Source organism: Notolepis coatsorum (genome assembly GCF_963971535.1).
Source record: "Notolepis coatsorum genome assembly, chromosome: 8".
NCBI classification, from domain to species: Eukaryota; Metazoa; Chordata; class Actinopteri; order Aulopiformes; family Paralepididae; genus Notolepis; species Notolepis coatsorum.
Window position 1 is genome coordinate 140,251,438 of NC_140172.1, and position 16,694 is coordinate 140,268,131.

At 42.6% G+C, this 16,694-nt stretch overlaps 1 protein-coding gene across 1 annotated transcript in view; it reads right to left on the reverse strand.

The window, feature by feature from the left end:
* The window catches only part of gabrb4 (gamma-aminobutyric acid type A receptor subunit beta4), a gene marked incomplete at both ends in the record, with an annotated part of 223,158 nt that overhangs the window by 112,633 nt on the left and 93,831 nt on the right, over nt 1-16,694 (reverse strand). Inside the window, 1 exon segment of the mRNA XM_084320577.1 lies at nt 407-474. Coding sequence (XP_084176703.1) covers nt 407-474 — 68 coding nt within the window.

Sequence of the window (16,694 nt, forward strand, 5' to 3'; positions counted from 1 at the left end):
TCACTCGGTCGAGCTCCATCTCTGTAACTCAATGACTTTTCCTAAAAGTACCCGTTTTATCTGGCACGGTTTCTGAAATTTCTAAATGATTTCAGGAAAATGTAATTAGAACGTTACTCCACATATTATGGGCCGTTGGAACAGACGAAAGTCACAGCACTTTGCGAGCGTCTAGCGCAGGGGTGGCCAACCCGTGGCTCGCGAGCCGCATGTGGCTCTTTGCCTGTCAATGTGTGGCTCTTCCATCCATCCAGTAATTATATCGTTTACACTGTTTATTTTTCTCATATTTCTCATATAAGCTGTCGGGTCATCTGGCGTTCCGCATTCCTGGCGGGAATTAGTAGCATTTTCTCCATGGCTGTGCTAGTGTTAAGGGTAAGACAAGGGTGTGCACTTAACTCACCATGTTTACTTCTGAGATGGAGTCGATACTTGCTATGTTGATGCTCATACCCACGACGACTGGAAGACCTGGAAGATAAGATAAGATAAGATAAGATAAGATAAGATAAGATAAGATAAGATACGATAAGATAAGATACGATAAAACATTCCTTTATTGATCCCCTTGGGGAAATTCGGGCATCATAGCCGCATGGGGGGAGGGGGGAGAGGAGGTACAGGCATGGGCAGGGTAATAGAAGAAAGACATAAATATAGGCGATAAAATAACATCTGAATATAAAAAATATGAGAAATATACTAAATAAACAGTATAAAAATACGACAAAAGTAAACAGCAAAAGAACAAACAACACATTGCAGTCGGAAATGTATTTCGTTTTTTTTTAAGCACACAAATAAATTATTTCACTCCAGAATTTAAATGTGTTGGAGATGGAGGGGGTTGTCAGATCATGATGATATCATGTATCTCCAAACTCAACGTTTAAGGCAGTAGAGATGGTGGAACGTACGTACCACACAGCAGACCGTGTCATCTTTTAATTTATGTACAAAAGAAAATGTGTAAAAGGTTTTAAGGGTTTTGTTCTTTACCAGAAGCAAGCGCACACAAGTAAACACATCCAAGGATCAAACTGACACCAAGACAAAAGCCCCCTCGCATCCACCCTACCTTCCAGTCTCACAGCAACCAGCACACATTAGTGGAGACCGAGAGGGAATTGATTGATTGATTGAAAAGTTTATTAACAGATTGCAGAATGGGTACAATACAGTACGGCTCAATACATACAATTGTTAAGGGGATGCAGACCAGAGAAAGACTTTCGTCTTGTTTACATCAGGGTCCCCCATTTTCAATTCATCATAACATATATGACATACATGACATACAGATAGACAGTACTGCTACATCTATACATTTATGACATATCAGATTTGCAAATACAGTACTGTTTGTGATACAAAAGTGTCCAGCAAAAGAGTGTATACATTTGACATAGAAACTGTACATTGGAGGAGGTTGGGTGGGTGGGGTGGGGTTGGGTGGGTGGGGGCTGTACATTTGAGGTGGGTGGGGGGGGGGGGGGGGGGGGTTGGGTAGGGGACACACACACATCTCAACTTTTATTCCCAAGGCTTCTCCAGCGGGTTCACCTGGTAGGGACCATCTCAAGCATTGGATTGATTATAAGGGGCAGTTTGCCCAAAAGAAAAAAGACAAATATATTTCCTCCCTTCTAATATCTATCCATCCAGATCGTCTGGGTGTGATCTGAGAAGTCTGCTAGCGGCTCGCGGCGCTCGAAGCACAAGAAAAACACATTTGAGAAACTCGAAAGCAACGTCTCTCTCCAGAAATCATGACTCCCGTTAATCAACATAATCTATGATGGCAGATATCTCCAAATCCATCTGGTGACTCACACTCCATTGTTCTGTAGATACTATCTCTATATCTGTATATATCTGTAGATAGTATACTATCTCTATATCTGTGCATATATGTAGATACTAGATACTATATCTATATCTGTACATATATGTAGATACTATATCTATATCTGTGCATATCTGCAGACTAGATACTATATCTGTGCATATCTGTAGATACTATATCTATATCTGTGCATATCTGTAGATCTACTATATATATAGCTGTGCATATCTGTAGATACTATATCTATATCTGTGCATATCTGTAGATACTATATCTATATCTGTGCATATCTGTAGACTAGATACTATATCTGTGCATATCTGTAGATACTATATTATCTGTGCATATCTGTAGATACTATATATATATATATATATATATAGCTGTACTTATCTGTAGATACTATATCTATATATGTACATATCTGTAGATACTATATATATAGCTGTATATCTGTAGATACTATATCTATATCTGTACATATATCTTACCTACTCTTACGCTGCTGGCCAGTATGACTTACTACCATTAGGGATGCCCCGATCGATCGGCCACCGATCGTTATCGGCCGATACTCAGTATAAATATGCAATCTGTGAATTCCGATAATTAGTCATATTCGCCGATAGCGGAAACCGATCAAGCGAAGCTCTCACTCACTGTCTGTCTCAGACACACACGACCTGCAAACTGCCGCTGCTCCTCCTCCCTAGCCCCGCCCGCCCCCGTGTAGAGTTTGTAAACAAAGAGGTGCGGCTCCTCTGCTCGAGTCTGTAGTGCACTGCATTCGACCTGCGCTAACGTTAGCTACCTAGCTATCGTTACTGTTTAAACAAAATTACCCAGTCAACTATTCACGTTTAGTAGGCATTGTCTAACGGTATTTAGCCGGCTAGCTACCGATAGCTCCTGATATCAACAAATGATCCAGAAAGTCTAGTAGTTCATGTTCATACCTCAGTTAGCTTGCGTTAGCTGACGTTCGTTTACTGTTCAAAACTAAATGTCCCATTGAACTAAAGTTCTGTCTTAACGTCATCTAGCCGGCTAGCAGTAGCTACAGATAGCTCTTGATATCAATGTCTTATAACATTGATTTAATGCGTATTCGAGCTGAGGGCTTGCTGAATGTGAAATGACCAAAGCACTTAACGTTACCAATGGGGTCCCGCTGCAGCGCCGGAGAATCCTTTTTGGAGCTGGGCTACTAGAGTACACACAGACAGTGGAGCTGTTTGCAGATAGTGAGCATTTTGACTTGTTGCGTGGTGGCGATGTCTCGCAGTCGCAGATAATACAAGTACAAGTCTAATTATATAATATATATATTTTATAAAAAAAAAAAAAATGTATATAAAATAATTTTTTATTTCTTTTTAATCAAAAACAATCGGTATCGGATCGGTATCGGCCGATATGGCTCACGACGATCGGTGATCGGTATCGGTGGCAAAAAACGTGATCGGGGCATCCCTAACTACCATAGTGTCTTTATACCTGTATCAGTGTACATATTAATACTACAACTCTGTACATACATCTGAGTATCACTATTACTCAGTAGTACTCATTTATATATTTTATACCCAGTATAAATCACCTGTAGTACATTGTATATTACTATTGCACTTTACTTCTCTGGTTGGATGCCAAACTTCTTGTCATTGTACTGTACTTGTGCTGTATAATGACAATACATTTGAATGTAATTTCATCTAATCTAATCTAATTTGAGCAAATATGCGTCTGGATCATTAAAGTCCACAATATCAGGTATTTCTTTTAGCAAACACCTCCCTGCGTAGCATTAGTGGAGAGACCTTAATCGGAGGTATTCTCCAGCCCAATCGGACAAGTAACAAGGCCACTATGAACCGATAATACTAGCAAGAGGTCGGTTTCAAACAAACAATCAAATCAAATAGTCTGAGACCATTCAGCGACTAGAACGCCGACGGTACTCTGGCGTGTGAGCTTCATCAGCTGTGTTTCTGTCACTCAAGAGATTTACTGATGCAAATAACATTGTTGGATTTTCACATGCATGATGGCTGGCTCGCCACCAACAGCAACATTTAACTCAGTTGCAATTCTGTCATTAAACTTTCAGCGAGTCCTCACTGATCTCCGGCGCCGGGCAGAGAAGGAGACGCGCGTCGACACGACAAAGTGATTTCACTTCCTTTTTTATTTATTTTTTGCTGGGTCAGGAAGGACTCGCTGTGCTACTTACCGACGACGTCTTTTGGACTGAAAGCTCAATCATTCCACGGCTACTGGATGATACAGCTGCACGAGCTGGGTGAGGGTTGTTTCATGCCCGTTTTGGAACTCATTGGATCCCAACGGCGGTGGTTCATACAGGCAGTGTGCGATCCATAGCAAGATCTTTGGGTGAGCCCGCGTCGGGGGGGGGGGGGGGGTGCGCGGCGCGCGGTGCGCCTCTCAGCGAGGAGTGCTCAGGACAACTCACTTACCGTCCGGCCGTCTGGACGGGGCTTCCACAGCACATTCCATGATAAAAAAAATATCTATTTAGTTAGATAGAGATGATTATCTCTCAGACTCCTGACTTACTAACAATATGAAATACTCCTGGTCCCAAGCATTATTTTCTCGACTGACGAGTCACTGAGCTTGCTTCGACCACTAGGAAACGCGCCCATATTTCATATCATATTTGAAGACCCTAATAGGCTAAATTTATTTGCTTGCTGCATTTACATTGGCTGCGACGAATCGATACATTGGCTGCCTGCAGTGACGCTGACGCCCACCACAGTCACCACTGTGAGTGACGTGAATCTCAAAACAATGATTTATATTTAACTAATAATAGTCCCCACGGCCACCTGAGCAGCACCAGCCGCAGGTGTAATTGCGCGGCGCGCCTGTAGATGATCCGATTCCCGCCTCCTGCTGCTCTGTCAGCTTCACTGTCAGTGAATAATATATAATAGTAATTTAGAGACCCCCCAAAAAATCGCAAATCAAGTTTGCAGGGGAGCTGATGTCTGATCTAGGGGAGCTATAGCTCCCCGGGCTCCCCTCCTGGATCGCACCCTGCATACAGGCGCTGTGACGTCATGGAGGTTTTTGGAGTATTTAATTTTTTCCCACTGGATAGGGAATTTCTTTATTTAATTAAAATGTTCACGACAACATGGATGCATGTACTCTGCCAGCATGTTTGAAATCCATAATACTAAAGGTTTGACTAAGATTTTTATGAAACTTTATTGTAATTTTTTTTATTTTATTATTATTTTTTTTTATTTTAAATCTTTAAACTCATAAAATAAATTGGGTCACACCTAAATCGGCAGGGTCGGTCGGCAACCGGAACCAAACAATTTTTTTCTTTAAGGCCTAACTTGCCCACCACCCCAACCGTGTATGTTTTTTTCTTTTATATATAAATAAATAAAACCCAATTAGTTAATTTTCACACAAGATAAGATACGACAAGATATTCCTTTATTGATCCCCCTTGGGGGAAATTCGGGCGCTATAGCAGCACACAGGGGCGGGGGGAACTGTTTCAACGCTGGCACGATGGATGTGGTTTTTTGAAGCATGCGGGAACAGCTGCTTGGACCAGTGACCAGTGGTTGATACATCACATACACCTCCTGTAAACTCCATAGTGAAGTTTGCGGACGACACGTGGTGGTGGGGCTGATCTCTAACAATGACGAGAAGGCCTACCGGGAGGAGGTTGATGAACTGGCACGCTGGTGCCGGGATAACAGCCTACTCCTGAACATTGATAAAACCAAAGAGCTGATCGTGGATTTTAGGAGAATACAGCAGGGGACACACACGCCACTGTGGATAAACGGGGCTATCGTGGACAGGGTGAGCAGTTTCAAGTACCTGGGAGTCCACATCACAGAGGACCTGACATGGTCTACACGCATAGATTCTGTGGTGAAAAAGGCGAAACAGCGCCTCTACCACCTGAGACAGTTAAGGAAGTTCAGAGTATCGGGGAAGATACTCCACTCCTTCTATTCCGGGGCTGTAGAGAGCATTCTGACTGGAAACATCACTGCCTGGTTTGGAAACGGCACGGCACAGGACAGGAAGGCACTCCAGAGAGTGGTGCGCTCAGCAGAGCGTACTACGGGTATTGCACTACCACCCCTGCAGGACTTATATAACAAGAGGTGCCAATCCAGAGCCTGCAAAATTATGAAAGACCCCCACCACCCCAACAACAGCCTGTTCAAGCTGCTGCGGTCAGGCAAGCGCCTACGGTCACCAGTGATGCCACAGATTACTTGTAAAAGTAATCTGATTACTGATTACTGATTACTCCTTTAAAAAGTAATCTAAGTTACTTTACTGATTACTTGATTTTCAGAGTAACTTAGTTACTTTGAAAGTAACTAGGTTACGAAGTCGTCGTCGTTCCCCCAACAGTTTTTTTTTAAACGCTTTATTGAAAGTGCATAAATTGTTTTTAACTTGTTTCTCTGCACATAACGTAAATTGTTAAACTAGTGCTTCAGCTTCTGTACCATCAAGTATGGTAAAGCAACAGTCTATGATGCTCACAGCATTAGAGCAGCCAGCCAGTGGTTTTACAAAACCAGTGTATCACATCTAACAAATGCAGGCTGAACTATTCAATTATATCAACTGTAACTATTAAATTGTTTTTATAAATGTCTCTCTATAAACATACAACCATCCTCTCTTTAACATGTAAATTAACTGTAAATCTGGCAAATAAGAGCTTTTGCTCTGCCACCATCAACCCTCCTGTACCTAGTCGAAGCGTCGGCTAGTGTTGTGATTCCAGATGCTTTCAATGCAATTGGATGTGCTGTTTTTAGCGGTAGACAGTATTTTGTTTCCTCCGCCGTGAAGTAGTGACTGAGGCTACGTTTAGACTAGCGTTTTGGGGTGGAATTCTGAACAGAAACCGCAAAAGTCATCTTGCGGTTTCACTTTTAATTTTGCCAAGCGTTTTGGGGTGGAATTCTCCGACGACGGAGCCCTGCTGTCACACGATTGGCGCATATGTCACATGACGTGCTGTGAAGACCCGCCCTACTCTGCCTCTGATTCGCAGACTGTGGATGGGGAATGTGATTGAACCAAAGCAGAGTCACTCACAGACAGAGGGACCAGTCACGCCGCGGGACACATTCTTGTATTTAACCCTTTCACTGCCACACCACGTCACTCCCAAAAGAAAAACAGCTCAAAATGTATTTTTGACTGTCGAAAACGAAATAAAATACTGCATTCCGCCTGCATTATGAATTTATGATGAGATAGTAACGAAATAGTAATGCACAGCCACTTGGACAAGTAACTGCAATCAGATTACTGGCTTTTAAAGATTAACGCGTTAGATTACTATTTTCAGGGAAAAGTAATCAGATTACAATAACGCGTTACTTAGTAACGCGTTACTGGCATCACTGACGGTCACACGCTGCAAGAACAGAGAGACTCCGGCTCAGCTTCTCCTCCCAGGCCATCAGAACACTGAACACTGAACTCTCCACTCACAAGTACACATGAGCACACACAGACACACACACACACACACACACACACACACACACACACACACACACACACACACACACACACACACACACACACACACACACACACACACACACACACACACACACACACACACACACACACACACACACACACACACACACACACACACACACACACACACACACACACACTTGAAATGTTTATTTATGTCCACATGAACAGAAGTACAAGCAGTGTGCGATCCATAGCATCATCTTTGGGTGAGCCCCGTCTCACAAACAACACTTCCATTCAACTTTCACTGTCTCTCTTTATCTACGTCATCCCCCGCTAAGGGTCATGGGAGATGTAGTAAACACCACAAAAGGCTAGAATGCCGTGAATTGTGTCCCAGTAAGTAGCCACTACACGCAAATCATTAATCATACATCCAAAATAGCATACGTTTATTATTATACACGATGATGATACAGCTCCCAGGGGAGCTTTAGAGACCCCCAGGGGAGCTGATGTCTGATCTAGGGGAGCTATAGCTCCCCGGGCTCCCCTCTTGGATCGCACCCTGAGTACAAGGAGGCCTCATACAAAGGACATAAACAATGCGAGTGCAGTCAGAAAATTATGAAAGAACAGTCAGGTACAAGGTGCATGGACGGCAGAATCATGGGAAAAGGTAACAGCGCCTCCTCCAAATTGAGCGGCTTCCTATAATTGCTGATACTGAGCAGTACCTGGCTAACTGCTTGGCCTTCCTTTTGGGGAGACCGGCTATTTGTAGGCCCCTCACAACCAACTTGTGCACATACCCTAGGCTGCCAAAGATAAAAACTAGGAGTTTACATCTGCAGCCTAGCTGTGAGATGGTCTGCTGTAGCTGTTGGTATTTCAGCTACACGCACACACACACACACACACACACACACACACACACACACACACACACACACACACACACACACACCCACACACACCCACACACACACACACACACACACACACACACACACACACACACACACACACACACACACACACACACACACACACACACACACACACACACACACACACACACACACACACACACACACACACACACACACACACACACACATCCGCTAAAACAATCACTTTAAACAAAATGTCACTTTAAAAAATAGAAAGTAACTTTAAAGGAAGGAGGTACTGTATAGTATAATTTAGATACTTTAAGGAGTTAAAGAGTTAAAATTGTATATTGTATAGTAGTGTATATAGGAACCAGTTTCTCAGGAACTTAGCATGTCTTTTTTACCATGCATATCTTGTGTCTTACCTATTTTATTTTTTCTATGCCTATTTTATTATTGTATTTTGCACAATCAATGCGGCCATGACCACCCGCATTTCACTGTATGCCCTGGTATGTATGTGACAAATAAACCTCTTGATTCTTGATCACATATACTGTACAAACATAACTGAAAGATTGATAGCACAATCTTCTTGTAACTAAGAGATTCGCTGAACTTTTTGTACTAGATTTCAACTACAATACATAACATTTTCTCTTGGGAATTTCCTGGTTGTTAAACAACCACTAACATGGGGTGCCCAAGTGGCGAACCACGTAACACGCTGCGTCGCATCACGGCCGACCCGGGTTCGATTCCCGCACCCAGCGTTCTTTGCCGAATGTCTTCCCCTGCTCTGTCTCCCATGTCCTCCTCTCCCTCTCTCTCTACCAGACTGCCCGGTAGTAAAAAAAAAATCTACAAAAACATATACATTTTTTTTTATAAAATAAACACTAACAAGCACTAACCCAACCATCTACATTCAATGGACGCACATCCACATGCACACACTCACTTTAAACAAACACTCACTGCCCTTGGGGGGAAAGGCGACGGGATGGGTCAAGCGCAGAGACGAAGTTTCATAAATATTGTTGACTGTTTTGATTGACAATACGCATTAAGCATAGTCAAACTGGACAGGTTTCGGCTGTCCTGACTGTGGTGGTTTCAGCTGTCCTGACTGTGATGGTTTCAGCTGTCTGTCCTGACTGTGATGGTTTCAGCTGTCCTGACTGTGATGGTTTCAGCTCTCCTGACTGTGATGGTTTCAGTTGTCCTGACTGTGATGGTTTCAGCTGTCCTGACTGTGGTGGTTTCAGCTGTCCTGACTGTGGTGGTTTCAGCTGTCCTGACTGTGATGGTTTCAGCTGTCCTGACTGTGGTGGTTTCAGCTGTCCTGACTGTGGTGGTTTCAGCTGTCCTGACTGTGATGGTTTCAGCTGTCCTGACTGTGATGGTTTCAGCTGTCCTGACTGTGATGGTTTCAGTTGTCCTGACTGTGGTGGTTTCAGCTGTCCTGGCTGTGATGGTTTCAGCTGTCCTGACTGTGGTGGTTTCAGTTGTCCTGACTGTGATGGTTTCAGCTGTCCTGACTGTGATGGTTTCAGCTGTCCTGACTGTGGTGGTTTCAGTTGTCCTGACTGTGATGGTTTCAGCTGTCCTGACTGTGATGGTTTCAGCTGTCCTGACTGGTGGTTTTTCAGGCCAGAATATAGCAGCCCTCAAATGAAAACCCTTCCTTTCCTTGACGAGGAAATTAAAGTCAACTATCTTCTTTAAATATCCATTATTTTGCATCAGCAAGGCCTCTGTCCAGCCATTCTACAGATAAACTAGAATGGCACTCTTTACACCTGCACTACAGTAGCCATTCCATATAAACTAGAACTCTCTACACCTGCGCTACAGTAGCCATTCCATATAAATACTAGAACTCTATACACTAGGGATGTCCGATATTATCGGCCTACCAATATTATCGGCCGATATTGGCATTAAAATGTAATATCGGAAATTATCGGTATCGGTTTTCAATTATCTTTTTTTATTTTTACATTTATTTAACCTTTATTTACCCTGGTAAGCAAGTAAGAACAAATTCTTATTTTATTTATTGTCAAAAGTATGCATAATGTTGTGTTAATTCCACAACAAGAGATATGTAATGTTAATTACCTGAAATTATTCCGTTTTTGGGGGGGGGGGGGGGGGGGGGGGACCCTGCATATATCGGTATCGGTTGATATCGGTATCGGAAATTAAGAGTTGGACAATATCGGTATATCATATATAGGTAAAAAAGCCAATATCGAACATCCCTACTAATACACCTCTCGACACGTCCTCCTGTAAACCTGCCCAGACCCAATCAATCTCCCAATCGCCGGGTGTCTACCGTCTTCTGGGTTTTATTGAGTGTGTTTGGCATGGTTACCTTGAGGACGTAGACTTCACTGACGTACTCTACAACCAAATCAATCACGGAAGTGGCCAATCCCCCCCCCCCCCAACCCCCCATACCGACAATGTACCTTTCAAGTGTAGGCAGATTCACTATTTACTTTAGTCTGTTCATCAGTTAATGATGTAACGCCCAAACCATGCTGCATGCATGTTGCCTCTCAGTAACAGACACCGTGGTGTTTATTTCCATGACAAGGGGCGGGACACACGTGTTAACTTCCCTCCTGCACGGTAGCAGCTGATCTTAGCATAGCATCTTGTTCTAAAAGCATAGAGTGTAGATCCTGAAGCCTCTGTCTTGATTGTGTATACTGAGGGTAGTAGGGTTAGTTTATACTTGTTCTCCACTACATTTCAAACGAAATATTGCACTTTTTACTCCACTACATTTATCTTAACTCATCGGTTACTAGTTACTTTGAAGAAAAAGATTTTGCATAGAAAACATGGCAACATTTTATGAAGATTATATACTTTCATATTTGAAGCAGAACTGGACGATATACCACTTTAACATAACCTTAAATCAGAGCAGCAGAACTGGACGATATACCACTTTAACATAACCTTAAATCAGAGCAGCAGAACTGGACGATATACCACTTTAACATAACATTAAATCAGAGCAGCAGAACTGGACGATATACCACTTTAACATAACCTTAAATCAGAGCAGCAGAACTGGACGATATACCACTTTAACATAACCTTAAATCAGAGCAGCAGAACTGGACGATATACCACTTTAACATAACCTTAAATCAGAGCAGCAGAACTGGACGATATACCACTTTAACATAACCTTAAATCAGAGCAGCAGAACTGGACGATATACCACTTTAACATCACCTTTAGAGGTCAATGGATCAAGGGTTGAACGCTCCCAAGCTCTGGAATACACAAACGGCATGTAGAATGCATACCTTTACTTTAGATACGTAAATACATTCAATAGCAAATACCTCTCTACTTTTACTTAAGTCGAATTTGAATGGGATTTTACTTTGACCAGAGTACTCATTTATCTGAGTATTTCTACTTTTACTTAAGTAAAAGGAACTGTGTACTTCTTCCACCACTGCTCCTCCTGCCACCCAGTGTCTGTCTGTCCCGCTCCGCCCGATTAAACAGACCCGTTGTCGGGTTGCTCTCCTTCCTCTGCCTCCGGAGTCTCCCGCTGTCGGCACTGGGATCCGGTCAGGACTTGATCCAGGTACGACCTACTCTCCCCCCGCTCCCCGCGCGTCACAGTGGCCTAACGTCTACACTGTTTTTATGAGAGGAAAATTAGTCTTCAGACTGATTTTCTGGGACCTACTCAGATCCATTATCATTAGTACGGTTAGTAGTTTCTGTCTGATTGTGTAGGTACTGAGGGCAGTCGGGTTAGTAGCTTATGTCTGTTTGTGTAGGTACTCAGGGTATAGGGTTAGTAGCTTCTGTCTGTAGGTAGTTTAGTTTAGTTTACTCCGTTTATTTGATCAGGGACAGTGCATATCAATCAACAGTTATACATTTATAAATGAATACAAATTAAAAAAAAACTGTACTGAGGGAAGTGGGGTTAGTAGCTTGTCTGATTGTGTAGGTACTGAGGGTAGTAGGGTTAGTAGCTTCTGTCTGGTTGTGTAGGTACTGAGGGTAGTAGGGTTAGTAGCTTCTGTCTGGTTGTGTAGATACTGAGGGTAGTAGGGTTAGTAGCTTCTATCTGATTGTGTTAGTAGATGGTGTCTGATTGTGTACGTAGTGAGGGTAGTAGGTTTAGTAGCTTCTGTCTGATTGTGTAGGTACTGAGGGTAGTAGGGTTAGTAGCTTATGTCTGATTGTGTAGGTACTGAGGGTAGTAGGGTTAGTAGCTTCTGTCTGATTGTGTAGGTACTGAGGGTAGTAGGGTTAGTAGCTTGTCTGATTGTGTAGGTACTGAGGGTAGTAGGGTTAGTAGCTTGTCTGGTTGTGTAGGTACTGAGGGCAGTAGGGTTATTAGCTTCTGTCTGATTGTGTTAGTAGATGATGTCTGATTGTGTATGTAGTGAGGGGTAGTAGGTTTAGTAGCTTCTGTCTGATTGTGTAGGTACTGAGGGTAGTAGGTTTAGTAGCTTCTGTCTGATTGTGTAGGTACTGAGGGTAGTAGTGCTAGTAGATTATGTCTGGTTGTGTAGGTACTGCGGGTAGTGGGGTTAGTAGCTTATGTCTGATTGTGTTAGTAGATGATGTCTGATTGTGTAGGTACTGAGGGTAGTAGTGTTAGTAGCTTCTGTCTGATTGTGTTAGTAGCTTCTGTCTGATTGTGTAGAACTGAGGGTAGTAGGGTTCGTAGCTTCTGTCTGTGTTAGTAGCTTCTGTCTGATTGTGTAGGTACTGAGGGTAGTAGGGTTCGTAGCTTCTGTCTGATTGTGTAGGTACTGAGGGTAGTAGTGTTAGTAGCTTCTGTCTGATTGTGTTAGTAGCTTCTGTCTGATTGTGTAGGTACTGAGGGTAGTAGTGTTAGTAGCTTCTGTCTGATTGTGTTAGTAGCTTCTGTCAGATTGTGTAGGTACTGAGGGTAGTAGGGTTCGTAGCTTCTGTCTGATTGTGTAGATACTGAGGGTAGTAGGGTTCGTAGCTTCTGTCTGATTGTGTAGGTACTGAGGGTAGTAGGGTTCGTAGCTTCTGTCTGATTGTGTAGGTACTGAGGGTAGTAGGGTTAGTAGCTTATAGCTGGGACCTACTCAAATCCATTATTGTTTGCGTGTGCTCTTCGAATAACTCACAGATGGCCTCTACTCTGACCTATCATGGAAGGATCGGACAATTACCGCGTTTCTCTAAATACTGCCACTGAAATATTAACCACTACATCGCTTGACTGAAAGAGCACAAGTGTCCTCTCCTCTCTTTTTTTGTAATCCTATTTTCTACCCCTCAACACACACACACACACACACACACACACACACACACACACACACACACACACACATACACACACACACACACACACACACACACACACCGTCCTCCGACTACACTCAGTGCCCTGAAGCGTCGTCGTCTTCCTGACCCTTCTTTCTTTAACAGAAAAAAAGGTAAAAGTGGGGCCATTTTACATTGCACTTTGTGAAGGCAACCAGTAACGGTATTCCCCTGAGACGGCAGAGTACATTCGTTCGCCAGATGTAAACAGAAAGCGCCAACATCTTTCTCTCTCTCTCTCTCTCTCCCTTCTCTCTCTCTCTGCATATTTCTGTTCCCGTTTTAGTGAAAGAGGGAACCACTTTGTCACCCCAGGTTTCTCAAACAAACTAAAATTATTTAAATAAATAAAATCTACCTCGCCCACTGCACTTCCGAAATTGAAAGAAAGCATGACTTCTATACGGCAATTTAGAAGTCTTGCGATTCACGTGAGATGCTTGCACAGTATCATGGCCAAATGTTTCATATACTAGTAGTTATCCATTGTTCATTGAATATTTAGGAATGTGACTTAAAGGTGCTCTAGATAACTTTTTTATGTAGAGTAATCTTTTCTCTTTTTCTATTATAAATAATAAGTCCACAGAGTTTTTAGAAAGGTGCAGAATAAATGTATTCCCCCAAATAAATTCTTGATTAATGAATTCATCATTTAAGAATGTTGGCGGGTCCAAAATGATTGTTGTTGTTTACATGTGTGCATGTACTGTACCCCCTCCCTACTTCCCATTTCCCCACGTGGAACGCACCTGATTGGATAAATGACATGACGGTGCTCTAGTGCGGCATCTAGTGGCTGAATGTTATCTATAGCACCTTTATTAGATAAATGACATGATGGTGCTCTAGTGCGGCATCTAGTGGCTGAATGTTATCTATAGCACCTTTATTGGGTAAAATGACATGACGGTGCTCTAGTGCGGCATCCAGTGGCTGAATCCAGCCCTGCTGGTCTCTGACAAGAACAAGTTACAGGTTGAAAAAACCCTCAGCTCGGAACTAGGCAGAATCTGCATATGGCTCGCTGATAACAAACTATCATTACACATGGGCAAAACAGAGTCCATTCTCTTCGGTTCAAATAACAAACTCAGCAAGACCGACGGCTTCTCAGTTACAGTGGGTGACAATATTGTCACAAGGAAAGATGAAATTACCTACCTGGGTTCCATCCTAGAGGCTAATCTCTCCTGTGACAAAATGGCATCCAATGTAATAAAAAAAGTCAACCAACGAACTCGATTCTTGTACCGGATCTCCTCTCTGGTAAACAAGAACACCCTGAAGACTCTGGCAGGAGCACTCATTCAGGGGTACTACGACTATGCTTGCACCTCATGGTACCAAAGCACCTCAAAGGCGCTAAAAACAAAATTACAAACATCTCAAAACAAACTGGTCAGACTACTGCTTGACCTTACTCCTAGAACCCACCTCACCCCTGCCCACTTTGACAACCTAGGATGGCTTAGAGTAGACGACAGAGTACAACAACTTGCAATGGGCCTGGTCTACAAGATACACTACATGACCAAGGTACCCATGTACATGTCAAAATACTTCCCAAAGGTCAGTGAATACCACGATCACAACACCAGAGGGAGCTCCACAAATCATGTTAAACCCAGATTCGGCTCAAATAAGGGACTAAACACGTTTCGCAATTATGCCACATCAATGTGGAACGCCCTACCCAAAGCTGTAAAGGAATGTGGATCACTACCCACTTTCAAAACCTCTCTCAAGGGACACCTACGGGAGACTGCAATTCAACACTGGCCCCTGTAAATATCCTAACCCAACCCCCTCCAATGTACAGTCATTTACCTAGTATGGTTTTGTCAATAGTTCAATGTACAATTTTGTTTGTTTGTACAGTGTCTCCTCCCCCCCCCCCTCAATGTACAGTATTACTTGTTTATACAGTGTGCCCCCCGCCCCCCCCCCCCCCCCCCAACCACCTCCAATGTAAATTACCCAGTATGGTTGTCAATATCCCAATGTACCCAACCCCCCCCACACAACCTCCTCCAATGTACAGTTTCTACGTCAAATGTATATACTCCCTTTTCTTGACTCCTTCTGTATCACAAACAGTACTGTATTTGCAAATCTGGTATGTCATAAATGTATAGATGTAGCAGTACTGACTATCTGTATGTCATGTATGTCATATATGTCCTGATTAATTGAAAATGGGGGACCCTGATGTAAACAAGATGAAAGTCTTTCTCTGGTCTGCATGTGTATTGAGCTGTACTGTATTGTACACATTCTACAATCTGTTAATAAAGTTTTCAATCAATCAATCAATCAGCACCTTTATTGGATAAATTACATGCTGGTGCTCTAGTGCGACATCTAGTGGCTGAATGTCATCTATATTCTATAGCACCTTTATTGGATAAATTACATAACGGTGCTCTAGTTCAAGTTCAAGTTCAAGTTTCTTTATTAGTTGTCATACAGAAGTACAGAATACTTTTATATAAAATGCTTCTTTCTGTTTTGCTCCAGAGATTGTGCTAGATAAAAATAGATACGTATAAAAAGTATAGTAAGTATAAAATAGAAGTCAAGTACGTAGACAAAAAGTGTTCAATATACATATATACAATGTACAATGCAGAGTAGAAAAGTAACTGAGTTACAATACAATATACTATATACTATACAGTACAATGCAGAAATGGGATGAGGTACAATTTAGGTACAATTTACAGTAAGGTGTAATGAGGTATTGGTTGTAGTGCAAATTCTTTGCCAATGAATATAAAGTGTGTTTAGGTGTTCTAAAGTGGGTAAAGTGGGTGCTGCAGTAGGTTGTTTGTTTAAAGTGAGTGTGTGCGTGTGGATGTGTGTGCTGTGAGTGCATCTGATGGTTGTTACATTGTTATTGTCATTTGGCATTCTGATGGCCTGAGGATAGAAGCTTCTTCTTAGTCTCTCTGTGCTTGCCACGAGACTCCGGTATCGCTTGCCTGACCGCAGCAGTTCAAAGAGGCAGTTGTTTGTGTGGCTGGAGTAGTGCGACATCTAGTGGCTGAATGTCATCTATA